A 27,908-nucleotide genomic window follows, 5' to 3' on the forward strand; every position below is an offset into this window, starting at 1 on the left:
GCCTCACTTGTTTGCGCCAATGGAGCTGAGCTGCGGCCGGCCCACGGCGGCGCTGCCCGGGATGGAGGCCGAGAGCCCGGGCGAGGACTACGAGAGCCTGCCCACCAGCGCCTCCCTCTCCACCCACATGACGGCCGGGGCGGTTGCCGGCATCCTGGAGCACACGGTCATGTACCCTGTGGACTCGGTCAAGGTGCGCGGCGCTGCAGGGCGCGGGCTGGGGGTGCCCCTCACTGGCCTGGGGCCGCCCCTCGCTGGCCTGGGGCCACTTGCTGCTGTTCCCTGGTGCATGGGGGCACTTGCCGCTCCCCCGCTCTCATGTTGTGTCGCTTCCCTCGGCGTTATTGCAAACGTGGTGTGCGTGTGTCCGTGCAAACGTGCTTCTTTGCCCGTGTATTAGTGCAAGCATTGGGGTGAGTGTGTTCCCGTCTTTCGTGTGTGTGGGGGGGATTGCAGTTTCCTCTGTCTTGGTGTGAGTGCTCCCTTTCCCTGCCGGTTGTTACATCTATGGGGGAGTGAGTGTGCTTTCAACTTTCGAGTTGAAAATGCGCGGGGCTGCTGCTCTCCACCCCCAATCTCCCCTCTGCATGATGCTTCCTCTTATGTGCCCTTGCGTAAGGGGGGGGGGTACCCCCGCAGCCCCTTCTGTGTTGTAAATAGGTGGGCATCTGTTGTTTCTCCCTCTGTGTTATTGTGGGGTAAGGTAGAAGTTTCTCAGCCTCCCCCACCCCGCTTCCTTTCTGTCCTATCGCAAAACTGGCCCCTCGTGGTTCTGTGCCATAGAATCCCAAGTGGGCATGGGGCGTGACTGCAGCGTCTAGTAGTAAACTCAAGAAAGCTGTCAGCCTGCCTGGGAAGGGCTGTGTATCTTGGACTAATGCATGTGCTGCTCTGAACATGTGTGAGAGCTTCAGAAAAGAGCATGCAAGGCAGGGAGGGTTGCAGCTCCTGCACTGTGATCTGCAGCCTGAACCACAGTGCAAAGGGCTGTTGATCCTGCAACTGCGTTTTACTCTTCTCTTACTGACTTTGAAGGGGCCCAAATAATGGGGAGGATGTCGCAGTGCTGTGTCTGAGGAGCAGGTGAGTGCAGCTTGGCTCACTGGAGCGGTAAAAGTCCATATTGTGTCACGCTCCTGCTTCACTTGCATCAGGGAAGAGGTGGTTTGCCTTTAAGTGTCACATTAATAACTTGGGTTGTGTAACCAACAGTGAACCTGTCTGTGGAACCTGTTGGATCCCTTTTCAAGGGCGTTTTAACATGTTCTGCTTGCAGAGAAATCTTGTAAAGAAGGTGGTAGTACCAGCTGATGATATTGGTTTAGGAGTTCCGAGGAGTCTGTTTCTCCAGGATGCTTGACGTATGAGCCCAGGTTAGAGTGATCCAGGTGAGGGTCAAAAGTGGTGGGTCAACAGAAAGGAGCCAGAGCAGAATCCTTGTTTAAATGATGGGTGCGCTACCTGCAGCCGGTGGAGCATTAAATACAGCCTAGCAGCAACCCTCTTTGCCCAGCATGAGGGCAGAGTTTGATTAACTGATCTCAGTGGCCAAGTGCCATCTCGTCCCCTGTGGAGGAAGGTAAAACTATTAGCTAACACTGCGGTTGTATGCATTTAGTTCTGACTTGTACAAGCCTAGTATACATGTACATGTATGTGCCCGTCCAGGCTGGCTGCTGACTTCTGACAAGCTGCTAATAATACAGCAGAATTGCTAGGAAATAGACCCCTGTTTGTGCTCCGGTCTACTCCAGTGGAAGTTATCATGTATGTTAGGACACTGAGGTTATTATTAACACACCTATAAGAATGGAAGATTTGAAAGGTGTCTGAGGTTGTATGGATCTCGGAGTAATTATTTTGACTTCCAAAACTTGTTCTTGACTTCTGTTTAATTATATATCCATTCTCAAATAGACTGTAGCTTAAAATCAGCCAAAAAAAAAGGCTATAAAGACTGCAAACAGTGTGATTTGTAAATGACAAAGACCTTTTAAGAGGTGCGTCAACATTTTGACACAGTGGATTTAGTGAGCAGGCAGGCTTAAGAATAGGAACAAAACAGGGGTAATGAAAGCTGGCAGAATTCTCCTGGCCCCAGATTTCATTGCAAATCCCAGTTCGCTGAAGGTTTGCAAAGCTGGGCCAGTGTATGGCTTTTGAGTGGAAAAAAATGTGAAATTGATTAGCTTCATATGGTGTTTGTCTGAAACCAGACAGAACTCTGCAGTGACCTAGAACTCTGCAGTGAAATTAGTGGGTTGCAAATGGACACATCTAACACAGCTCTGTGCATGACATCAGCCAAGTCCAGTGCAAAAGTAAAAAACTTAATTGGGAGGCTCAACTTGCTTACAACAGAGGCCTGGGACTAACTGTCCTGAGAGAGAGGATGGCCTTGTGGTTAACTGGGCATTAGGATCCCTGGGTTCTATTTCTGGCTGTGCTGCAGGCATCTTCTGTGGCCTGGTGTAAGTGTCTTAAGGTAGGTCTACACGGCAAACAAAGCAAAAAACAGCCCACGGCAGTGGGTCTGAGAGCTTAGGTCAACTGACTCGGGTTTGCACTGTGGGGCAAAACATAGTAGTGTAGACGTTCCCTCCCCCCCTCCAGGCTGAGACCTGGCTCCAGGCTGAAGGCGAACACCTATACTGCTAATTTTGCCTCGTAGCATGAGTCCGAGTTAGTTGACCTGGGCTCTGAGTCTTACTGCTGTGTCTCTCTTGTGTTTTGTTTTCTGTTTTGCGGTCTATTTTCCCCATTAGTCACATGGGGATAATATCTACTTCGCATATGGCATGAGGCAAAGTTGTTAATATTGTAAATCTGTGAGGTCAATGCACAGAAGTAGCACTTATTGATCAGGGGTAAGAATATATTGTACAGAGTTGCTAGTCTTGACATCTAGTATGTCTTATGCCCCAGTATTCCTAAGTACATAGTTTGATAAACACCCCTATAATAGTAGGACATGTCACTGCTAAGAGGTGGATTGTTTCAAAATAGTCCACTAAGCTTTCTTTCCTTTGTCAAACAAATGATCCCTGCTTAGTCACTGTAGCTATCTAGAAGCACATTGTCCTAATCATAAGTTAGAGATGGCAAAGACCTATTAGGCCCTTTAGATTGTAGGCTCTCAATGTGAGAGTTGGGGTTGCCTGGCTTTTCCCATCTTGCCAAATGGGAGAGGGATCGCAAGTAAATTTTGATATGGAAAGGTTGGGAGCTGATACTCTAGTTTATTTCCTGTATGTGCAGGGCTGTTTGAAACCACAGTAGAAGGATGAGTTTGGAGGGAAAGGGAGGAAATTCCAGCATCAGACACTGTTAATGCGCAAGACACTTCCACGCTGACAGATAAATGTACAGAGAATATTCCTATGCCCGTTCGTTCTCCTCTTATTTCTGACTTCAATTCTAGTAGGAGTATCTCATGATGAGCCAGTTGCTTTTGGTTCTTTCGTGCAACCTTTTGAGGTCACTGAATTGTGCTGGATTAAAAATGCTGAAGCATGCTTTTTCTAACAGTCTGCAGAACCGTGTTAATCATGGGGCATCACTTTTCTTATATGGCTTATATTAACGATGTAAATAGTGTTAACCCCAAGCCACCTCCATATTCATGCCAATAGGCAGGTATAATGAGCTTACTGTATTTTGCCAAATCATGGTTAGAGTTGCACATCACCACTCAGGACTTTCCAGTGTTATTCAAGAGGGCATTTCCTCTACTGGGAAATTGGTAGGGAGAGGGAGTAAATGGAAGTAATGTCTGTTTTCTTTTAAGCAGAGCTTCTCTGTAGCAAGGTTAAATACACTGAGATCTGTGTCATGGTCAGGTGGAGTGACAGTCCTAAATTGCTTCACAGTCTGATTACTAAGAGTGTAAAGTTTTCTCTGATGGGTGGGGTGACAACTTGATTGTAATACTTCACGCTTCTATGGCACGCTCCATCAGAAGATCTCAAAGCACTTTAAGGTAGGTAAGGTAGATACTGAAACTGAGGCACAGAACATAAGCAAATAGCCCAAAGTCTCTCAGTGGCACAGCTGGGAATAGAATTCAGACTTTCAGATTCCTGTGCTCTGCTTACAGTGGAAGGCAGTATTATCTAGTATCTCATCTCTCAAATCCTGGTGTGTTAAGAATGAAAGCTGACAACAATGAATTGCCCAAAAAAACCCTTTTTCTCTAGCAAAATTTTTTTTACTTTAAGCGATTTGATTTCTCTCTTAATCACATACTCCTAATTCTATTTGCATGTTCCCTTTTCATTGTCAGACATTGCCAATCTGTTACGTTGCAAATTATATACATGTAGGGGTCACTTGCCCACCACTGAAGTGCAGCCACTTGTGGAGCGTAATGCAACAAACTGTGATCCTCACCCTCGTGCAGCACTGTTGGAAGCTGCAGTTGCTCATATAGCTAGAAAATAGGTAGGCCTTACCACCTACATGGCCAAATTCTGCCTTCATTTATCCCATTGGGATTGCATAGGTGTAATGGCAAAACTCAGTCTCTGTAGGCTGCTCTTAGACAGTGTTGCCCAGTGGCTAGAACACTGGACTGGCAGTCAGGAGACATGGGTTCTATTCCTGGCTCTGCTGAGTGACCCTGGGCTGCTTTCCCATTTGTGCCTCAGTTTCCCCATCTAAAATGGGGATAATGATCCTTACCTCCCTTTATAAAGTGCTTACCTCCCTTTATAAAGTGCTTTGAGAGCTACTCTTGAAAAGCTCTACATAAGAGCTAGATATTATGTTGAGCCACCATGCTTGCTTGAACAACAGAATTTGGAAGTTCAAGATGCTGTCTACAGTTTCTCTCCTAAAGGTTTGATGCCACAAGGAAACTGCAGGGCACTTCGTGGGAGTTTATTGGTGTCTCATTGCTGCTCCTGTGCCAGGTAAAGCCAAGTACCTGGGAAAGTGAAAGGAGGGGAGCCCATTTCAGCAACAGTATATGAAGAAATGATAGAAGTGATGATGCCAAGGACTTTCCCTGCCATCTATTTCCTGGAACTTCCCAGCTGCTATGAACTCTTGTTACATCTCTGATTGTAATTTTCATTGCTAAGGGTGTCATTTTTAATAGCTTAATTCAAAGCTTCCTCTCGTAAAGTTTGTTTCAGGTAGCCAGGTGTTCTGTGCTGACTTCAGTAGCAACAGCTGCGCTACAGCAAACTGCAAAAAATGAAAAGTGCTCTGTAGGAGCTGGGTGGTAAAATATTGCTTCCATCCGTAGTTCTCAGAGCTTTTTACAAAGGAGGAGGCCTGTATCATTACAAAGAGGGGAAGTAACTTGCCCAAGGACACCCAGCAGACTGGTGGCAGAGCCAGGAGTAAAAATGGGTCTCTTGAGTCCTGGTTCAGTGCTCTATCCACTAGACGACTGTCTCTGTTCTATCGTTCCGCATCTGACCCCACAAACCGGCCACACTTCTGTCCAGTGCTATACTTAGCACCAAATGGAAGGGTGATTCTGTGGTTAAGGCAATGTACTGGGACTTCAGAGACCTGAGTTTAATCCCTGACTCTGCCACAAACTCCCTGTGTGCCCTTGGACAAGTCACTTTGTTGGTGTCTGTTTCCCAGTCTATAAAGTGAGGATGATAATCCTTCTCTTGTGTACTTTGATCATAAACTCTTTAAGGTGGGGAGTGTTAGGTGCCATGTGTTTGTATGTGGCCTAACACAATGGATTTTGGGTCTCAACTGGGGCCTCTAGGTAATACTATATTACTAATAAAGCACTTGGAATCTGACTTTACAAGTGCACTGGGTAAGCATTATCCCTTTCTCTCCGATAACGAAACTGACACAGAGTTTGATTGGCTTGCCAAAGGCCTCAAAGCAAGTCTGTCAGAGCTAGCATTAGAAATCAGGAGTTTGTGTCTCAGTACTGTGGTCTGATACAGTTTGGGAAAGTTCATGTTTTACAGGGTAAGCCAAAGCTTTCATCTTCTTCTGAGAACCTCTTCCTTTAGTACTGATTATGTTGGGTGATCTTCTTGTCCCCTGCAGTGACATTGAAACTAGTATATTAATACAGTTGCCTGTTAAAAGCAAGAGGTTTCCAAGTACATATAGTCATTTTATACCAAGGAAGTTGCATGGCTGGAATTCATAGGTTACATTAAGAGCATTTGACACTTAGGGCTACAGTCTGGCTGAGTGTGTATTCCATTTTTTGGACTGTTGAAAAACACTTCTAGTGATTTTCTGTTGGTAATAGAAATGGTCAGTATCACAGCAATAATCTTAGACGCAAATGTTCCAGCAGATCACTTGTAATAAAATGTGTTGGTCGTGACGCTAAATTTCCAACTTCTAAAAAAATTCACTCAACATTTCTTACAAGACTGAATTTCTGTTTATACTTACGTAATGCTAGTGGTGAAATATAGGGATTAATTTTGTGCAACTTCCAGGAAAGCACCTTATAAACTAACTAAATGTCCGGATGGTATTTTTTTTGGAGTTCTGTTATTAACTATTAAGAGGTCCTTAATCTGACATGCAATTTATTGAAGTAAATTAAGCTCTAATTCTTCTGTGTCAATATTCTCTTTAGGTAGAAAATTAAATACTTGTTTGGATTTTTATTGCTCTAAAAAGTGTCTGTCAATGTTCTTGGTGCCCTTGAAAATCTTTTTAAAAAATACACTAACAAATAAACAGAAGCATTACTTACCCCAGCTCAGGTCAAATAACCCAGGGACAAGATAGCGCAGAGCAACCACCCCACAGCATCCCTCCACCACTGCTACCTAGTCCTGGCCAGCACCTCTCTCCTCCATCTGCTAAAGTAAATCTGATTTCCCACAGATCTCACAATGACTTTAGAGTTTCTCAGTAGCAGCCGTGTTAGTCTGTATCCTCAAAAATAACAGGAGTACTTGTGGCACCTTAGAGACTAACAAATTTATTAGAGCATAAGCTTTCGTGGGCTACAACCCACTTCTTCGGATATGCATCCGAAGAAGTGGGTTGTAGCCCACGAAAGCTTATGCTCTAATAAATTTGTTAGTCTCTAAGGTGCCACAAGTACTCCTGTTATTTTAGAGTTTCTCAAACTTTTTGTCGTGTTAACCTCGCCTCTTTCCACTGGTGCCTGAACAGTATTCCAGTGGCAGGTATAACAATTGTTTTCATGAACATGTTTTAGGAGGATAATGTATCTTTAACTCTCTTTTAATGCAGTTTCTCAACTGGAAATGAGGGGGCAACTTGTGACCCATCTGCTCTCTGTGGACCATGTGCAAAGTGCTCTGCAGACCACACTAGGGAATCCACTGCTCAAAAGCCACTACTGTAATGTATCCCCTGCTGGGTGAAATGCACCTGCTTAAACTGCTGTGCTGCTTTAATCAGCACATGGCAATGGCGTACATCAATTGAGGACTGCAGTGAAGAAATTGGTGTATCATGGGGGTTTCTCAAACCTTCTAGTATCCTGATCCTCCTGTCTGCTACCCTTCCCAAGCCTGATTCTGTACCTTCCTGTCATTGAGGAGCATTTGCAACACAGCTTCAGAACCACTGCTCTATTCCTATATTCAGTTAAAAGGGCAGCAATGGAAGCTCTGAGCTAGGGAGTAAGAATCTTGTGAAGGGGCTAGTAAGTAGAACGTCAATACTGAACTATCCTCAAAGTAAAACTTGGGGGTTAAACTGGTGTACGCAGCATTGAATCACCTTTTTTTTTTTTTTTTTTTTTGCTTTAATAGAATAGTCACTATGGCTCTGCTTTGCAGCTTTTCATAAGTATCAGAAAGGGTTAGATAAAATATACATTGCAGATGAAAGCTTCCTCCTTTGTTTGAAGGCCTGGGTCATGAAGCAGGAACTGAACTAATGCAATGCTTAGGGCAGGATTAATCCAGAATGTGGGAGGAAGTCTAGTAGCCAACTCTCTTGTACTAGCCACATGCTGACTAACAGCACTAGGGAGGTCATGTCTGGCTCAAAGGAGAACTTCAAAATTCTTTTTTAAATGGTTAAAGATCTTATATGATTAGCAATGTCTAGAATTTCTTGGGGGGGGGGGGGGGGGGTTAAGATAAAATTTGAATTTTTCTTCTTTCACTTGCCTGCCCAGACCAAACAAATAATTGTGGGTACCACTGTATAGTGTTGCCTAAGAGATTTATCTGACTCCCATTGACTTCAGTGGACTTCGGATCAGGCATCAAACGGATATATAATGAGTCCTTATAACAGGTTGAATGTATCCTGGTACATGAAGGGTGTTAGATAATCCAGCCAGTCATGTACATTGTTCGTGTCCTTTCTGCAAGGAGTTCAATGGCTTGTTTTCAGCATTGCATCCGTTAGGTAAACTGAAACCAGCTTAACTGGATAACCTTAATTATTCTATAGGTTTTTGCTGCTTATGCAATGAGGATTATTTTAAGTGGCCAGGGGTAAAACTCTTTCTTGATCACTTAAGTAATAAGGATGTGAGGTTTTTAAAGAATCTTTTGCTGACTTCACACAGGCATCTGAAAAGGTGGACCAGCCAACCTCAGTACCGAGTTGCAGTGTCTGAGGCTGTCTCTATGCTACAGACTTCTGCTGGCATAGCTGCTGTGTTGGCAGGGGTATGAAGAGCTGTGGTCCCTGACCGACACAGCTGTGCTTGGAAAAGCCCCTGGTGTTAGACACAGTTCTACTGGTATAGCTTGTTTGACTTGGGGGAAGTGTGTGCATGCGTAGGGTGTGTGGGGGGGGGGTGGGAGTGTGTGTGGAGGGTGTGTGAGACATGAGCTATACTTGTGAAAGTGCAGCTTTGCTGGTATAGCAAACTGTTACGCCTAGTTCCTGGTGTAGACGTGGCCTTAGATGTAAATTGCAGCTTATGGTAGTTTCCACATATCTGACTTGAGAGGTTCTGAATGCATAAGATAACTGCTGCACAATTCCTGTCTCTTGAGGTACGGCTAGTTTAGCTACTGCACACTTCGGATGGATCAGATCACTGTAATACAAGGAATTAATATTGCAAGAAATCATGACAGGTGCAAAAATACAAAAAGGAACATTGAAACATCTTGGCTAGGGAAACATACACCTGTTAGTCTCCTCCCCCACCTCCCCACTCCCCGTGTCCTAACCTCATGACTGAGATGTACGTTAGTAGGCAACTATATAGCCACTACTGCAGCTTTCTAAATGTAGATGTTCAGGTGTATCTTAGCGCTTACAGGAAGGCTCAGTGCAGAAGAATGTACAGCAAACTGTTTTCCACACAGCTCTGCAGAGTTGGTGTCAAAACAATAATTACTTACCCAGTGCTGCAAGTGTGAAATCCAATATGGCCCCTGCTCTCTGAAGAATTTCAGGTCTAAAAGTCTTGATTGTAGACATCTGGTTCTTGGGGTGAGAAGGGGACAAGAGGAGAGAGGGGGGGAAAGGGTTATAGTTACCAGGGCACAAGGTTGCTTTGACAGTTCAGTACATGTCTTGCTCTCTTGAATCCTGGGCTCACATCCCTGGCTTTGTTATAAGCTTCCTCTGTGACCTTTGGCAAGTTGCTTAGATTACATGGACACAGCAAAGGGAGGGGGAAAAACCCTGTGCAGCAGTGGGTTTCAGAGCTTGGGCCAACTGACTTGGGCTTGTAACTGCAGAGCTAAAGATAGCGGTGCAGACTTTTTCCGCTTGGGCTGGAGCCTGGGTCGAAAAAAGACTCTTCCCACGCCAGCTTTTAGAACTCTGGTTCCAGCCCGAGCGGGAGCATCTACACGCCTATTTTTTATGCCCTGCAGCATGAGCCTTTGTCTCTTGACCCAGGCTCTGAGACTCTCAGCTGCACAGCTGTTTTTGCTGTGTGGACGTACCCTAAGTCACTTGCGTGCGGTCACAGAAGAAGCCCTGCAATGTGAGCCTGAATCAGTTGACTTAAGCTCTTAGACTCACTGCTGTGGGTCTCTTTTTGCTATGTAGACACCCCCTTAATCTCATTGTAACTCAGTTTACACATCTGTAAAATGGGAATGCTACTGCTGTTCTCTCGTTCCTTGTCTCGTCTCTTCAGATTATAAGGAAACTCCTGCACAGAGAAGCTTACTGTATGTACAGCACCTAGCACAGTTGGTTCCTGAACTTGATTGGGGACTTCAGCTGTTACTGTAAATCAAATAATAAACTGAGTGAATTAACGTGCCAGTCCTCTTTGCTCCAAAACAGTGAAGGATACTTTCTGTGGGGTGGGGAAACTTAACTCCTTTCAAATAAAAGAAGACTTATCAGGTATGTGCCTGCACGTAGACTTCCAAGTTTATGTGACACTTAAAGAGAAAATAACTGTTTAGGTTCACTGCAATTAAGACTTCATTAATAACAATATCTAGCTCTTGCATAGCTCTTTGTAAGGTGCTTTGAGATCTTATGAAGAGCTATGTAAGGAGATCAGTATCATTCTCCTCATATTGCAAATGGGGAAACCGAGGCACAGAGGCAAGTGACTTGCCCATGGTCACCCAATAGGTCAGTGGCAGAGCTGAGAATAGAACCCAGGTCTCCAGAGTCCTAGTCCAGTGCACTATCCGTCATATGTATCTTATTCCTGGGTGCTCTTAGCATAAACCAATCAGAAGGCAGTAAGGTGCTTGGCATCTCACAGGGTCAAGCTCTGTTTTAACAATACACTTTTTTTGCATTGTTTGACACTTGCTGCTTTGGACAGGATAGGACACACAGAGCATCACCAATAACATTGTTTCTTTCATCAGTAAACATTAATTCCTTTTTAAATTCTGGATTGGACGAAGAATGTGTTCTAGCCTGTGCAAAAAGGGCGGACAGGAGCTGCATGCTTGTGAACCTGTGTGACTACAGAGGGTGTGGCACAGAAGTATTTCAAAATTCTTTTAGTACTTTGCGTGCAGTCACATGTTTTCATTAGTGCCGATGATTGGTTGCCTTTGAAAACTGAGCTGTCTTTTCATGCTTTTGTTTGGCATGTGGGTTTAACTAATCAGGCTTCCCTGGTTTTCAGACAAGATGTACTGTTTGAGTGGTCTAAAATTATAAAACAAATCTGGCCCAGTGAATATCAAAACAATTGAGCCTGGATGTCAGTAATAGCTGTGGTCTAAGGCCCAGATCCAGCAAAGTTTGTGTGCATACTTCACTTTAAATATGTGATTACTCCCATTGACTTCATTGAGGGCATGTCTAAATGGGGAAATTGACCAGAAGTGTTGTTGTGGAATAAACTATTGCAGAATAAATATTCCAAAATAGCTCCCCTAAATGAACTTTTATTCTGGAATAATTGACTCACTCACAAAGCAGAATAGTTGTTCTGGAATAAAGTCACTTTGGTTCTGGAATAGTGTCTACATGGGGAAACTATTCTGGAATAGTTTATTCTGCATTAGGTGTTCTGGTCGGTTTTCCCAAGTAGGCAACCATCAGGACTGCATGTGAGGCCTAGTCTGCACTAGAAAAGGTTTGCTGGTGTTGCTGTTCCTGTTCTGGCAAAACCTATGTGTAGATGCAGTTTATATGCTATACCTGCAAAAGAACTCTTGCTGGCATCAGTTCCTGGAACAAAATAAGCTGGAAAAGTGCTTTTTTCCCCCCCTGGTATAAGTTGCTGCACTAGGGCTTTGTTGCTATAAAAGTGTCACAAAAATCACACTCCTAACAGACATTACTGCTGAAATTTAAGCCTAGACCTACCCTGAGTCAAGCTAAGCACGTGTGTTTGCAGGATCTGGGACCTCAAATGGCATTTGTATGCATTGACAATCATAGCAATTAAAACTCTGAGATGGACCAGGGGCAGGGTAAAGCCATTGGAGGTTTTGAATAAATTACTGTGCCTATTAAGTCCCTAGTTGTTAAAACTAATTTTTTTAAAGAGTCTCATCAACTTGGCTTCTGACTTTCCTTTTGAACTTGCTTGGATGCTGAAGAAATGACAGGAACAGAGAGTGAAAATGTGTCATCATATTACATGGATAGTGGCAGTAATATGCTAGCCCAATGGAGCAATGTTTGGGTTGCATAACCTTCAGGGAAAGTTTTTTTATTTTTTTATTTTATTTTTTAATCATTTGATTATTTTTAAAGTGTCTATAAATACAAGATTAGATTCTGTGAATTTTCTCTTGGAACATAGTTATTACTTGTATTTAAATAACTCTCAAAGCACTTTACAAAGGCAACTAAACATATTTTAAGATGGGTATTTGAAAACTGAGGCACAGGGAAGGGAAAACTGCTTTCCCAAGGTTGTTCGTTGAGCTTGGGAGCATAACCCAGGAGTCTTGAGCCCAGTCCTGCATTTACAATTAGAGCAACTGCCACCTAGTGTCCCTTACATAGATGGCCCTTTGTGACTTGTCAGGACAGATGTTTCTAAAATCAACTAACATGATTCCAAAATAGACTGGAGGGTGGCTATTCCTAATGTCAAGTCAATGGTGGCGTGAAGCCTCTTTGACAGAAATCATGATTTCCCCTCCTCCCCGCACCTGGTAACACACTGGTTAATTTACTTTACTTTCCCCGTTATATCTTTAGGTCGTCTTTGATTTTTTTTTCAGTGGTAGCCATGTTAATCTGTATCAGCAAAAAGAAGGAGTACTTGTGACACCTTAGAGACTAACAAATTTATGCTCAAATAAATTTGTTAGTCTCTGAAGTGCCACAAGTACTCTCCGTTCTTTTTTAATTTTTTGTTGATTTTTCTCTTCCCCCTCCCCCCCACCCCCTTTAAAAAAAAAAAAAGCGCATTTTTCAATTAGAGCAGTGAATACGGTTTGGTATGGGGTTGTTAAAGGAACTTGATTAAACTTCAGAAACAGTCTGGGGAGGGGAAACTTGTGCAACGCTTACTGTGCTTTGGTTCATGATCCTGCATCTGAGTCATAAATTACCACCTATGGGTGGTGGTAGGTTTTTTTTTTTTTTTTTTTTTTTTTTTTGGACTTTAGCCAAACTTCCTCTGTTTTTTGGCGTTCATTCAGGAATTCAGGTTTTCCACTTGATAGAATTAGCACCCTCCTGTGCCCAGCGAGTCTTAGAGAGGGTCAAAGTAACCATTGTTTTATAACAGGTGAAGGGCTAGCTGAATTCTAGATGCTTTTGCAGTAAGCAGGGGAAGTTCTGACATGCTTTGTAACTAGATGCTTAAGCCCTTTTTTCTTTACCTTTGGATTCGACTGAGCATGGTGCAAAGTGTTGGCTTATATAATAGAGGCATGTTTTATGGTATCATTAATAATAAAAAAAAAAAAAATTAGGCAATAAGCCTTTAATTAGGTAGTCGGTTCCCAGTTTGACTGCTTTAGAGCATATGACGACAAATGGCCAGGGAGGAAGCATAGTCTTGTGGTTAAGGCACTTGAGAGATCTGGATTTAATTCCTGGCTCTGCTGCGGACTCCCGGCCTGGCCTTGCGCAAGGTATTTAGTTTTTTCCTGCTCTGGTTCCCTATCAGTAAAATGGGGCTGACACTTCCCTGTCTCCTGAGGTGATGAGGACAAACACTTCAATGATTATGAGACATTTGGATTCTGCAGCAGTAGGGGCTATAGATATACTTAGATACACCCATCTTCTCTATGGTGTGCAGAAAGGAGAACGTTATGGAAGGACAATGACTAAAACCGCAAGCTGTAAATTAGCCTCTGTCCATTAACAAATGTATGTTGTGGTGGTGGGTTTTTTAGGGGGGGTTGCTGCAAATAAAACAACATGGAGGGAACTAGCTTCCTGTGCCTTGTACCTTTCTTTAATCGGTAGTTCTGTCTAAGTGGGGTTTACTGTACAGGGTTGGCAAAAAACAGATTTACAGCCTGCAATTCTATTTGGGTATTATATGGGTAAGCAGGGACATGGGTGGCTCATGCAGTCTAACACTTAGCACCTAGATGTAATGGCAGGCCAGGAGATTCATTTAAATTGCTACATAACCCCTGATACTGCTCTTGATGGCCCTGGCCAGTAGAATTGAAGGAGTGTTCTTTAGTGGTTAGAGCAGGGGACTGAGAATTGGGATGCCTGGGTTTTCCTCCCCACTCAGTTGCTTTGACAGCATGGACAATTTACATTGTGTCATCTGTGAGGTAGGTAAACGGATGAGGTTGGTAAACGGATGTTCTCAGGTATTAGTAATAGTGTGTAAAGCATTCACGTCCAGGAGTAAAACGTGGCAAAGGAGTGCTTAGTGGCTGAAAATGTCTACGCTAATAGCTGCTTTTTCTGGATGTAATGGATACAATAGATGGAAGCTTTTTTAATAATCATTTTCTGCTTATCACTGGCTTCTAGGCTGTTAATACCTATGCATTTTGAGCAGGAAAGCTTTGACCTCTTGATTTGCAGTGCTGTGAGCATCTTGTAAGTACACTTTCAATGCATTCTGCTTTAGGTACAATAGAAACCCTTCTACTTTCAGACTAATACTACAACTTCGTCTTTACTCTGACCTTATGAACCATTCCCTGACAATGAGTGCAGCTCTTAGGCCTCAGTTTAGTCTCGCCTGTAAAACAGCTGTGTTTTAAAACAGTGAATTCAAAGATGGATGCAATATTGTTACACTTCTGTGTCAGTCATAGATATTGTCTTGGTACTGTAAAGTACCAGTATCCTATTTCTTAAAGCAGGTATTCTCCAAGGCCCTGAGCTTGCAAACACGCATATGAGGTAGGCTGTGTCTATACTGCCAGCGCTACAACACAGCTAAGCTGCTGTAGTGTAGGTGATTGCTACAGTGACTGAGGGGGTTTTTCCATCACTATAGTCAATCTGCCCCCTCGAGAAGCAGTAGCTAGGTTGATAGAAGAATTCTTCCGTCTATCGACCTAGAAGTATCTATTCTGGGGCTTAGGATGGCTTTACTATGTCTCTTGAGGGTGAATTTTTCATGCCCCTGACCTACATAGTTGGCTGACCTGAGTTTTAGGTGCAGATCAGGCCCAGCTTTGTGCAAGTGAGCTGTTCCATATTTGGAGGGAGGTTAAAATGAGTACAGCAGTGCCCACATCAGGGTATGTCTTATGCAGTCTTTGTAAAACAGAAGATGTAGTATTAGTCTGTGACGGTTCTGTGCGGTCTGATTGTGTCTCATGCAGAATGCACTAAAATACTTTTCAGATCCTTACATCTACCAAAGAAAGTTATAAACTTACTTGGTATTATAGTGGAGGCTGTTAACCATTAAAAGGTCAGAAAAGGGCTATCTTCTGTGTCTGAGAGCTGAGCTGGACAAAGGTCGGGTAATATAAAAGGGATTAATTTTGTAACACCTTTTCAAAGTTTTATTCATAGTTACTCGGGCTTTGTCTACACTACACAGCTTTTAGCGACACGGCCATGTCGCTAAAAGTCGGGCAGTGTAAACGCTGTTTGTTGGCACTTTTGCCAACAAAATACTTCCACCCCCTGTGAGCGGGGTTTGCGTTGTCCACAGGAGAGCGCTCCTACCAACAATGAGCCTTTTACACTGCCACTTGCCACGACAAAACTTTTGTCTTTCAGGGGGCGGGGGGAGAGCTTTTTTAAACACCCATGAACGACAGTGTCGTTCAATTGGCAGTGTAGACAAAGCCTCCGATACTAAAGCGTTTGCAGAGCTGAGGCCCTAAAGTCTTGGGGATGTGTGAGAGAAGGTGTTCTGTTTTTTTTTTTTTTTTTTTTCCCCAATAGCTTAAATAATGACTTCATTGAGTTGCCAAGCACGTACCCTATAGCTATAATACTTTCCATGGAGTGTTCTGAATCAAAGGCATTCAACATCCAGATCCCGTGTCCTCTGGTCAAAACAGACACTGGTATCTTGTCCTATTAAACCGTCTGTCAGGGGAAAGCAGCAGCACTGGAAAACTCTGCTAGTGAGATTAAGGAGATATGAAGTCTGCTGTCTAATGTTAGAAATGTGGGTAAACTTCCCATTGAACTTCTGTGGAACCTTCTTAAGTGGTCAAAATATGGATCCTGTAGGACCACAGTTCTGTCTTCTGGCGGGGCTGTGTAGCACTGCTTACCAGTCACTTCTCATCTAGATAAACTAGGCTTCTCTAGAGATCTGCTTTTCTTGTTTACAAAATGGAAAGCCTCTTTGCTCTTCTTCCATGTGGCCTCACCTTTTGACAACATTCTCAAATTACATTTTTGGGGGGGCTGACAAAAATGTGGCTGTGTTTTAGAGGCATGGAATGTTACAGACTTGTCACTAATTACAAAGCGCTCTGCGCTGCTGTAGGTGGCAGTTGAGGTTGAAATAATTCTGTGAGCATTTCTGTACGAGAGTCCTCACCTTGCAGAAGAGGAGAGAAAATATGGAAGTTTTTGCAGATTCTGGTAAGCAGGCAATACGATATGTTAACACACCCACTAATAGATTGCTTAAAGAGTTGCACAAACTCTGCACGTTCTCCCTGTTTTCCCCCACCCTGTTGGAGAATTTACTTTTCAGTAATTTCTGCTACACGTGACTCTCTAGATCAGTTTTAATTGCCTTGATAAACAGCATCTGCCAGGAAATGACCAAATAATCACTAAAACCAGGCTGAGAAGTGGAATGAGGAAATGGTGTATGGGTTATAACAGGAACAAATTAAAGGCTCAATCCTTCATGCCTTGCTCAACCCGAACTCCCTTAGTGAGGAAATTGGCAAACTTGCTGTCTCCTAACTCACCCCATTTGTATGTTCATGCTTTGAATATATGACCACTGAATTATAACCTCCCGAACTAGTCATGCTGAGCATATTTTAAACACTTGATTGTCACTATGGAGTCTTGGACGTAATGCAATATAGTCTAGCTGGCCTAATAGCGTTAATATGTTCCATTGTCCTAGAACTTCGGAAGAGACTGGTTCCTGGGCTCTGTGCCAATGGAGGTGCACTTTTCTTTTGTAAAAGAGCCCCAAGGGCTTAGGCTCTAGCAGCCCCTGCTGGCACGATGCTGGAATGTCTGCAGCATTGGTATGCATTGCACAAACTATTTCTTGGGTGCCCTTCATCAGAAGAAATCTGCTGCCTGCTTGAGTTCCCTACCACACAGGGAAGGAAAGGTGGAGATGGGGAAGCTGTGTGTCTGTTACCCTTGGGGATTGCAGTTCTTTAACAAGCTGTAGCTGCTAAGGACTTAACAGAGAAGTCCTTGTCTGGAGGTTAGCATAAGCAAAGGCATCATGGTGTTTTCTGGAATTTTTAAATGTCTGTGATGGATTGTGTGATGCAAACTGGAGCGTGTGCTTCTGAGTTTCTAAACTGGGCTTCACAGCTTCAGTACGGCACCGAGCACATCTTTGGCACTTGCTGAATGTTTTAGATTTTTTCCGTACTGCAGGCTAAGGCTTAATATGGCACAATCTGGAGATGTCAGAGCTCCGCAGAACAGAATTATTCACGTCTCTAACCAGGGAAGTGCACATTGGCTCACAGGGGCTTTGCAGTGCTTTAGCACGATTGGCACACCTTGTTCTTTTGAAGACCGCTAATTAAAGTCCTCTTCCTCTTCTTACAGACCCGAATGCAGAGTTTGCAGCCAGATCCCAAAGCCCAGTACAAGAGCGTGTATCAGGCCCTGAAGAAGATTATTCACACTGAAGGCTTCTGGAGGCCTTTACGAGGAATTAACGTCACCATGGTGGGGGCTGGCCCTGCCCATGCAATGTATTTTGCCTGCTATGAAAAAATGAAAAGGACTTTAAGTGACATTATTCACCATGGAGGAAATAGCCACCTGGCCAATGGTATTTTGCAACTGTTTGCAATTAATAGCCTGTCTCTTGCCTGCTTCCTGCTTTTACAGTGGCCTGGCATCCTTGTGTCTACTCTGGTGCTTTGGGAAGAACTTGACACTGGCTTTGATTTGTTGCATTCAGCCTGGTCTCGCACAGACACTTGAAGTGTACATGTATTTGGGGGCGGTGGAGAAATATGAGATGCAAAACCTACTTCCAAGTTTCCAAGTGCTCAGCAGCCAGCAGGTTCCATTAGGACACTTACAGCCAGGCATCCAAAAGTGCTCTGCATCCACCGTGCCAAGCTCTTCTCGAAAAGCTGGCCCCTTCCTTTGGTGCTTTATGTAGTCACTGGCCTGCTCAGAAAATCCAGCCTCTAGAGAACGTTAACTGGCACTGCGGGACTTCGCTGTGTTAGGGCTCACCAAACATAATGCTCAAGAATTGCAACATAGGGTATATCTGCACAGCAGCTGGAAGGTGCGATTCCCAGCTCAGGTAGACATTACACATGCTAACTCTGATTGAGCTAGTGCGCCAAAAATAGTAGTGTGGTAGCAGTGGCATGGACGGCGACTCAGGCTAGCCACCTGAATAGAACCCGGTCCAAGGCTCTAGTGCCTACTTGCTCGGCTAGCCCCAATCGCCACCTGTGCCATCACAGCCCTACACAATTTGTAGTGCGCTAGCTGGAGCGGCACCGGCACGTCTATGTATACCTGAGCTCGGAATTACATCTCCCAGCTGTTTAGATGTTCCCATAGAGAACAGATTGGCTTTGAAACAAGTTTTCCTGTTGTAGGCTTCCACTCTGAGTGGGTTTCATCTTTCTCCTACTGGGTAGGAGAATCAGAAATAGCTTATTAGAAGTTCTATGGGGAGCGGCTTCTTAAAAGGGGATGCTGGTAGATATAGATGGTTTTTTAAAATACATTTTATATATATACATACACACGCACACAGCCCAGTTGCACTATTCAGAACATAATAGTTTCCCTTTTTAATGCACAGCAGCTTACTTGGTCAGACAGTGTCTCTGGCAGAGGTACTGCTGGCCACCAGAATGTCGTCTTCCTTCTACCAAAAATAATTTCTGCCACACTGCAAACCATGGGAAGAATGCTCTGTCTCAATCAGAAGTTACAGACTGGATGCAGGAATCCCTTGGTGAAACCCTGTGGCCTGTTACGCGGGTCAGACTAGAGGACCACGATAGTCCCTCCTGGCCTTAACCTGTGAGAGATTGAGTCCCAACCTATTGTCCTAGCATGTAATTAATTTTGAGATGGTCTTAAAACTGAACACTATATCGAACGTTCTATTTCCAGGTGGACCAAGGTTCACTGATGACGGATGCTTCTAACACTTAAATATCCAATACAGTAGCAGCATGGTGAATGCCTTTGCATTTTAAAAAAATCAGGGCTTTATTCTTACTGTGCTGACGTAGGGTTTCTTGGATTTCCATGCAGTATTCAAAGCAGTGATTGATTGCCAGTTGCATCTGTCTGTCATTTCTGTTTAAACTTCATGCAGTAGAGCAGATCTACACTAGATCTTTTATTAAATTGCTTGATAAAAGGCCTTCTCTAAACAGAGGGTTTTGCCAATTTAGCTATATTAACAAAACCATCTAGTTTGGACACTTAGTAGTATAAAAATGCTTATACCAGAATAGCTTATGCAGGTTCCTGTGACCATCATAAACTGTACTGGTATAGCTGTGTCCACACTAGAGGGTTCTATTGGCATACCTATGTTCATTAGGAGTGTTGTTTTTTTCCCCACACCCTTAAGACATTACTATGCCATTAACACTTAAGTATAGGCCAGGACTTAATGTTTTTTGCTTAACTACTCCTTTAAAGTCATGTGCTCTTATTTCCTACATTTATTTGCCAAAACTGTACAAGTTTTCAGTAGCAACAGTGGAAATTTAAGTTAAATATTGAGGACAAGGAGAACTGACTAGAAAAGCCATTCAGGCAATGGAGGAATTTGTCTCGGGGAGGCTCTGGAAATCTAGCTAGGCTTGAAGTGAAGCTCATCTACCAGTGCTAATTAAGGAATCTGTAAGGCCTTAAATACACTAGAGATTACATTAAACTAAGTTAACTTTAAAAATCAATCTAGGTAAGTTGATGCAAACTCCCGGTTAAAAACACATTTAAACCAGTGTTAACCTTGCTTATATCAGTGTAGCTTGGATATTTTTACACTGCTCTAGTTAAACTGGTGCAGTTTGGTAGCATAGGCGAAGCCTGCATCCATTCTGTCATAGGGAAACAGGATCGACTACGTGACTTATCATATTGACCCAACTCCAGTGGCCTGCACATTAAGTTGTAGCGGATGTCCTTTCCAGCCCATTCTACGGATGGATTTTCTCACACTTCCATGAAGAGCTCAGGACTGTTAATTTGAGAATATACTGTGGGAGCTGAGGCTGTTGCATAACTTTATACACTGCCTGTCTAGAATTGTGACTTAACACTGGTCTAGGTTAACCTACAGAAGCTGTCCAGAATTGTATTGTGAAGGGAACTCTTCTGTTTTGCAGGGATAGCCGGGAGCATGGCCACATTGCTCCATGATGCAGTAATGAATCCGGCTGAAGGTAATGTCCTTTACTGTATGTGGAAATGGAGTTGAATTGGGGGAAGAAAGTAAGTTGCTTGGAAACGCACCAGTTAAGTAGTGTGTAACAACTACTTTTTTTTCCACTGGCTGTGGGCTAAGGGCCACGGTAAGCTTGTGCAAAGAAAGCAAGAAATCCATCAATTTCAACTGAAGTGAACTTCTCAGTTGTGTGGATTCTTTTTCTCTTAACTTATACTGAGGAATAAAATAAATCCTCCATTTGACTGACATTTTTATCCGCTTCTCTAAGCCAACTATTGAAGAGCAAAACATTCTGAATGCCCTTTTGGCTCTTGGTGGTGGTGGTGGTGGTGGTTTTTTTTTTTTTTTTTTTTTTAAGCCTCCCTAAATCTATAGCCTCTTATTTATTTAAAAAACCAACTGTGTAGCCAGAGATCAGAAAAATAAAAACCAATGTGTCCTGCAAATATGTCATCCAGGCTTAGGTGGAAATTCTGCCCTTGAGCAGCATTCATTGGGTTAGCTGGGTTGGTACCATTCTGAAGGCAGAATATCATCTTGGGGAAATTCTAAGGAAGTTATTGGTAATTATTCATTCTGTAAGCATGGTACTTGATATTTAAAGCCCTCATGCTATGGTGCTGAGCGCGCACACACACACACACACACACACACACACACTTGGGTAGAACGCCTGTTAGTTTCTGCATGGTGTTCCTCGCTGTGCATCCTTTTTAAACTGATGGGAAGACTTCTGGGGTGAAATTGGAGTCAGTGGGGCAATGATGTCATTCCAGAGTCTTCTGAGTGTCTCACCTGCACAATAGATCACTTGCAGAGTAACTACTGGCTTGCAGTGTTGCACGCAAAATGCACTCTTGGATTTGCACAGACATTATCCACCTAAAGTATCCCAGCACTTCTTATTTCACTCTGTGTGGCTTAACATTCACTACTGCATGTTTATCAGCATACTGCTGCTGAAGTGTATGTTCTTGATATGCTGTGGCCTTCATGTGTTAGATATCTAAGTGCTTTGTGGAAAATGATGGGAGGGTTCTTAATGTACACTTTAAGGAAAACTTTTCCTTAAGGGAAAAATATTTATAGTATCAGATTTCACTATATTTATTGTAACTGTCTGGAGAAGTGTTGTGGTTTTTTTTCAGAGTAGCAGCCGTGTTAGTCTGTATCCGCAAAAAGAACAGGAGTACTTGTGGCACCTTAGAGACTAACAAATTTTCATGAAGTTGATGGATTTCCACTCCATACGGCTAAATGCAGTGCCTTGCATAATGACAGGTTTCAGAGTAGCAGCCGTGTGAGTCTGTATCCGCAATTTGTTAGTCTCTAAGGTGCCACAAGTACTCCTGTTCTTTTTGTGTGTTTTTTTTTTTTTGGTTTTTTTGGTTTTTTGGTTTTTGGCAAAAACTCACAAATTTTCTTTTTTTCTTTCCCTCAAAATAGAAATGTTTGGAAATTTCTAGTTTTCAATCTGCTTTGTTGTCGGTTAAAAACATTCTTTGAAGAGGCAACATCATAGTGGCTAATTAGAGCATGGGACCACAAGCCAAGCACTTGTGAGTTGCGCTCCTAGCTCTGCCACTGAGTCTCTACAGCCTTGGACCAAGTCACTTAACACAGTTGTGCTTCCATGGCTGTTACAGAGGTGGTGCTGTGGTGAGTTTTGCAACTGACTTCTAAAGAAGCAGGATCAGCCTCTTAATTTATCTCCGTCATCTCTAAAATTATCTTTGCCTTACTGAGGAATTGAGAGTTCTATCCAGTGTGGGAAAGCTCTATGAAAGGGTGAAGTGTGTAGCTATATTTTTGTTTAAAGACTTGACTAGGATGATTATCACTTAGAAGCATCTGTTGTATCTTCTTGTATCTGCAGCATTATCCACTTAGGGTGCTCCCCACTGGTGTAGGGAAGGTTTGCAGTGTATGTGAATTGGGAGTATAGCTCAAGGTTGGGATGATGTTAATTACAAAAGAACTTGTGTCTAATTTGTTTATCTTTTATCCCATTGGCTGCCTATCCATCCCATCTGGTGCCACGTGACCTCCCGTGGCTGCTACTGAATCAGTGGTGAAGCAGCGGATGCAGATGTACAACTCCCCCTACAAAACAGTCTTGGAGTGCATACGAACAGTGCATAGGACTGAAGGACTGGGTGCCTTCTACCGGAGTTATACCACGCAACTCACCATGAACGTCCCCTTCCAAGCCATTCACTTCATCACATACGAGTTCATGCAGGAGCAAATCAACCCACGCCGGGAATACAACCCCCGCTCGCACATCCTCTCTGGTGCCATCGCGGGAGCCGTGGCTGCCGCTGCCACCACACCCCTTGACGTCTGCAAGACGTTGCTCAATACTCAGGAAAACGTGGCCTTGAGTTCGGTGAACATCAGTGGGCACCTCTCAGGAATGGCCAATGCTTTCAGGACAGTTTATCAGCTGGGCGGTATCCCCGGGTATTTCCGAGGGGTGCAGGCTCGTGTCATTTACCAGATGCCTTCAACTGCCATCGCGTGGTCAGTGTATGAATTCTTTAAGTACTTCCTCACGAAGCACAAGCTGGAAAAAAGAGCTCCTTATTGAAAGACTTGACTAGAGCGAGCCTAAGGTTCAGATGACATTTGTATAAACTCTGAGGGATTCGCTCGTGTTGTGAAACATGCAAGATTTCTTGTGGATTCACAATTGAATTTCACTTTTCTGTCGTTGGGGGCGAGGGGAATTAAGTGGTCATTGGAGAAATTTGGCACTCTCTTTGCTAGAATCTGAAGACTTTTTTTTAATAATATATTTATAGCTTTGGAGAAGTGAAATTACTAACTGATATTTTTTTCCCCTCTGGATAAGCTCTAAGATGTAGTGTTACCACTTCTCCAGAAAACTTAGACTGCACCGGGGGGGGGGGAATGGTATTGAGATATTCTACAGCAAAGAAATTTAAATATCCTGTCACTGAACAAACTTTTATATATGACATAATATAAAATAGATGGATAATGTTTATCCTTTATTTTTCTATGTAGGAATTTTGTTTTAATACTATTACAGCTGGAAGTTGAGCTGTTTTTAAAAAAAAAAAAAAAAATTGAATTCTTCCATCCTGACATGTAAGAACCAAAGCATTTTTTTTTTTTTAAATAGCCAGAATGGCTTTAATCTTAGCATTTAACCCAAAACAGTGGCCAGGATTTTCATTTGTACGTAGGTAAGCTGCCTCCAGTTTTATGGCGTCCACTTGACACCTTAAAGGGGCCCGACTTTTAGAAAGTGCTGAGCATATTCTCTCTGAAAATGGTCTGTTTAAGGGGTCTCAAGTTGGGCAGTGAAAATCACTGGTTGCTCTTGAAAAACCTTAGTTTAATTGTTACTCCCATAGCTGACTTATGATTGTACTTGAAAGATGAGCATTTTTGGCAAACTTATTTTAAAGGTACATTTTGTGGCGTTTTAATAGAGAATAGGTTTCATTCCTCTTATTTATTCATAATCTTATTTTCCACCAACGCCTCGCTCCTGCTGACACATGAGTAACTGTGCAGGACTCGTGCTCGCTTACATGCAGCACGTTACTCTTGTGCATAAAAGTGTGCAGGAGCAGAGTATCAGTTTACAGTTCTGTAAGACAACTCCTCTTGAATTGTAAGAGTTGCATACTGACCACAAGGAAACTGTCAATCACCGTGCAAAATAAGCCCTTGGAAAGTGAAACCTTAAACAGGAGAACAGCAGAATCAAAACCTTTTTGTAAAGCAAAGCCAACAAACAGCAGCTGTTTGTTGTCCGATTGGTATGTATAAATGAAGTGTCCTAAAACCTAAAGTTGAGTGGATTTTAGTCCTTTGGGGACTTTGTTTGCTGCTATGAAATCCTATGCTTTATTTCGTGCTTCTGTAGAAAAGAACTCCGTGCATTAAAAAAAGCACATCTGACCTTCAGTTCTTTTTTTTTTTTTTTTTTTTTTTTTTTTTTTTTTTGCAAGCTAGGTTTGTAGATGGCTCCGCTTAGCCTCTATACCTCATCGTCTTACAATGTGATGTTGAATCCAATGTTTACCAAGTATAGATCCTGCGCTTGAGGCTAGGAAAACCATTGACTGCTCTCCCCAAATTAAACCGACCACTGTTGCAAATATAGGGTCTGAATTTTAAATGTCTAATATTTGGTCCGAGTTATCTAATTTAGGTGCAGTAATATTGTAGAAGATGAACAGTTTTTGCTGGTCTAAAGAGCAAAAGCTGAACTTGTTGCTGAACTATAGATGCAGAATTTATTAACTAATAGCCAGTTGGCTACCTAGTTGGGACTAGGTGGCTAACATTACAATCAACGAAAAACCTAGCAGGATTTTTCTGGTTTTAGAAATGTAACTGAATAGTAACCCCCTCCCCCCCCCCCCTTGAAGGGACATCAGTGTGAAAAGGTTGATTGTACCTGTAAACTGACCACCTACTAGTGAAACAACAAACATTTAAACATTCCTAAAACTGATACTGCAGCAGACAGTATTTCTGTATTTGCTTCTTTTTTCCATTTGACAACTTTGTACAAGATTGTTTTTGCTGTTTCTCCTGTATTTTGTTTGTATGGGTTTTTCACATAGCAATGTAGAAGAACCCTTTTTAAAGGAAAATTATGATCCAAAAGCTGGCTGAGGGCCTGGGAGAACATATAGGACCTGAAGCTACTTTTTCAAGTTGACTAGATTTGAAGTTGGCATTCCTCTAACCCCAAATTAAGCCTTGATTGTGCACCTTGTACCAATGACTTACATTTTTCTGCTCACCTGAATGAGGTGAAAAAGCTTTACCATGTCTAACATTTGCATTTAATTTTTTAACATGGAGTTTTTCATTTAAAGTACAGCTTAGTCTGTATCTATCTAATAATGAAAAATCACCATCAAATTGGGGGATTTCACTAAGGCCTGAGTGAGACCAACTGGCAGTCAGGTCCTTCTCTGTATGGTGGCTTTCATGTGATCTTACTCTGGCATTACACTAAGTTTGGCTAATTACTTTGGTTGACCAATATTTATTTGGGGAAGGTAAATCACTACAGGAAATACTTCTCTAGTGAATGTACATGCAACCTGTGTAAATTTTTCTTTACAAATGATAAGGAATTGTGAAACATTATTTTCATGTCTCTTGCTATCCCTTACATTCAATTAACTTTTCCTTTTTTTTTTTTTTTTTTTTAACAAGCTTAGTTTTTATTTAGCTTTTCAAAGTGCAGATTTGTAACCTCAGCCTATTGTAAGCATGGTATTGACACTAGAAAGCATTCATGCTCATCTTTGTACCATGAGCTTGGTGTGAAAGCAGATGCAAGCTTGGCAGGGTTTTTAGCCTGAGGTTTTCAAAGGATTTGGAAGCCTGTTTAGATGACTTTGAAAAAATCTCATCCCTAACTTTTAATGAAAAATGAATGGAGCTGGGGACATGCTCAGTGTATGGAAGAATCTTGTTAAGAATATGCTGAATACAAATCAAGTATGGGTTGGACACAAATCAGCCAAAATACAGGTGAGGTAAACTTTCTGAAAGGTAGGCCTCAGTCTTCCGTGAAGGCTTTCAAGCTTGGTTAGATCAGACTTCAATGAGAAGACTTTTTGTCTGCTTTAATTTTTGATAGGTGACCGTTTAATGGGCAAGCAACATTCAAGAAGTATTCCTCAGTTCTTAGCACTTGAAAGTAATTGGTGAATGTGTTTGGTATTTAGAAACTAATAAACATTTAGATTGCAGTATTTCAATGATGGTTTAATAAGTAAACTTTATAGTCCAAGGACCTTCCTCTCCATATCATCCAGCTGCAAAAAAAATAATCCCTGTAGTGAGGTGAATGTTGATGGTGCTTGGGTGTCCAGATTCAAATGAAGGTGGATAGTTCACTTGTTTAGGCCCCTTTAAAAACTCCAAGTATCACCACCTTGTTCAACAGAATAAGGGTAGATTTGCACTTATTCAGTCATTTGGTAAAACTTTCACTACTGTTACTGCAGAGAGAGGATACAGTGATGTGAGAGTGAGCTGGGATTTGCTCCTGGCTCATGTATCGCAACCTTTTGTGCTGATGAAGCAAGCCAGAGCCCAGCTTCACATTCACATTCACAGTCCTGGGGGAGGTTGTAGAGCTGGTAGCTAGAAAGAAAACCCTCTAATATTGCAGTGCAAAATTCCTCTGGAAAATCATGTAGAGCTCCCGCTGTCTCAAATGCCTTGTTTAGACCCTTCTTGGAGCATGACTTTTTTTATAATTCATTGTGACTCGGGTTTGATGCTAATTGAACGAAGTTTCTTGCCTTAGAATAAGACCAGCTAGAACAGCCTGTTTCCAGCATGAACTTTCTTTAGCGTGTAGAAGTCAACCTCTTAACCTCTGTAGCAACCTGCATGAATTCTTGCAAACGTTTCCTTTTTATTGACTTCTCAGCTTTACCGCTTTTGATAACTTCACCCTGGCCAACCTGCAGATAGAGCCTGATTCTATGTCCTTGGAGGCCACTGGAAAGCTTTTATTGTCCTCAGGGGTGCAAGATCAGATACGAAGGGCCAGATTTGCAAAGGGCTCAGTGCCTAAAGTTGGTCCCAACTCTTTCAGAAGAGTTGAGTTTCTGTTTTGGTACCAATAGAAGAAGCAAGGTTTTCTGTTTTTCTTTTCTTTTTCTTTTCTTCTCTTCTAGCTTGCACAGCAAGTGCTGATCTCTGCTGAAAATCAAACTGTTCTAGTGGGATCTCCCATTTGCTGAGTGCTTACAAGAATCTGGCCACTTACTTAGAAACTTACATAGGACTTAAGTTATTTGGAAAATGTGGGTGGTGAGCATTTGAAAACCTAGCCCCTTAACCCTGGGCAATATTCTGCATTATGTAATCAAACTTGGACCAATAACTTTAACTTGGAATGGAGACCTCTTGGAACCTTGTCCAGTTTCTCTTCTTGCAGGACTTCATTAAAATTTAACTCTTGTTTATCAACTCCAATATTTACCTGCTGAATCTCCAATTTAAAGGATCCCCACCAAAGCCATGTTAGGCTGCATCTCATGTAGGTTGCAATAAACGCACATTCAATATTTTCTATTCTGCCAATAACATTCTGTTGACATTTTAAAACACACTTTGTATGTGAAACAGATGTACTGCTTTGTGGCTGCAACAAACGCACATGTTTTTTAAGGGAGAGGATGAGTGTTAAGATTTTTTTTTTAAGTTGATGTTTTAAAATTGCAGTTCTTGCTTTTTTAAATTTGACATTGTACATTTTTTGAAGAGAACACATACATATTTAATGCAGAAAGTTTGGCTTCTGAAATGCTGCTACATTTATAACACTGGAGCTCGAGGAAATAAAAAGTGTTTGATCTTTGTCCTTCAGACTCGTGCTTGATTTGTTTTAATTTAACTTTTATATGGTGGTCGCCCCTGGAAGCCTCAACACCCTGTTGTGCTAGGCATTAGGCAAACACTGTAAATGGCAGTTCTTTCCCTGAGCATGGAAAGATGCTCCAGTGGCTAGGGGTGCTGGCCTATCATTTGGGAGAACCAGGTTCATTTC

The 27,908-nt window shown here is 42.5% G+C and overlaps 1 protein-coding gene across 3 annotated transcripts; it reads left to right on the forward strand.

Annotated features, from left to right (window-relative positions):
- SLC25A37 (solute carrier family 25 member 37) lies at positions 1-27,727 on the forward strand. Of its 3 annotated transcripts, XM_065398530.1 has the most exons (5): positions 1-195; positions 4,838-4,910; positions 17,500-17,728; positions 20,280-20,336; positions 22,411-27,727. In XM_065398530.1, exons 1-5 carry the CDS (start codon positions 20-22, stop codon positions 22,929-22,931), a joined length of 1,056 nt encoding a protein of 351 aa, XP_065254602.1. In that variant the 5' UTR covers positions 1-19; the 3' UTR covers positions 22,932-27,727. The 3 variants fall into 3 exon arrangements, with proteins under 3 accessions (XP_065254602.1, XP_065254600.1, XP_065254601.1); XM_065398528.1 differs by lacking the exon at positions 4,838-4,910 and having other exon boundaries at positions 2-193; XM_065398529.1 differs by lacking the exons at positions 1-195; positions 4,838-4,910 and adding an exon at positions 788-1,083.
- The last annotated feature ends 181 nt before the right edge of the window (positions 27,728-27,908 follow it).

This window comes from Emys orbicularis, chromosome 2 (genome assembly GCF_028017835.1).
Source record: "Emys orbicularis isolate rEmyOrb1 chromosome 2, rEmyOrb1.hap1, whole genome shotgun sequence".
In the NCBI taxonomy this organism is placed as follows: domain Eukaryota; kingdom Metazoa; phylum Chordata; order Testudines; family Emydidae; genus Emys; species Emys orbicularis.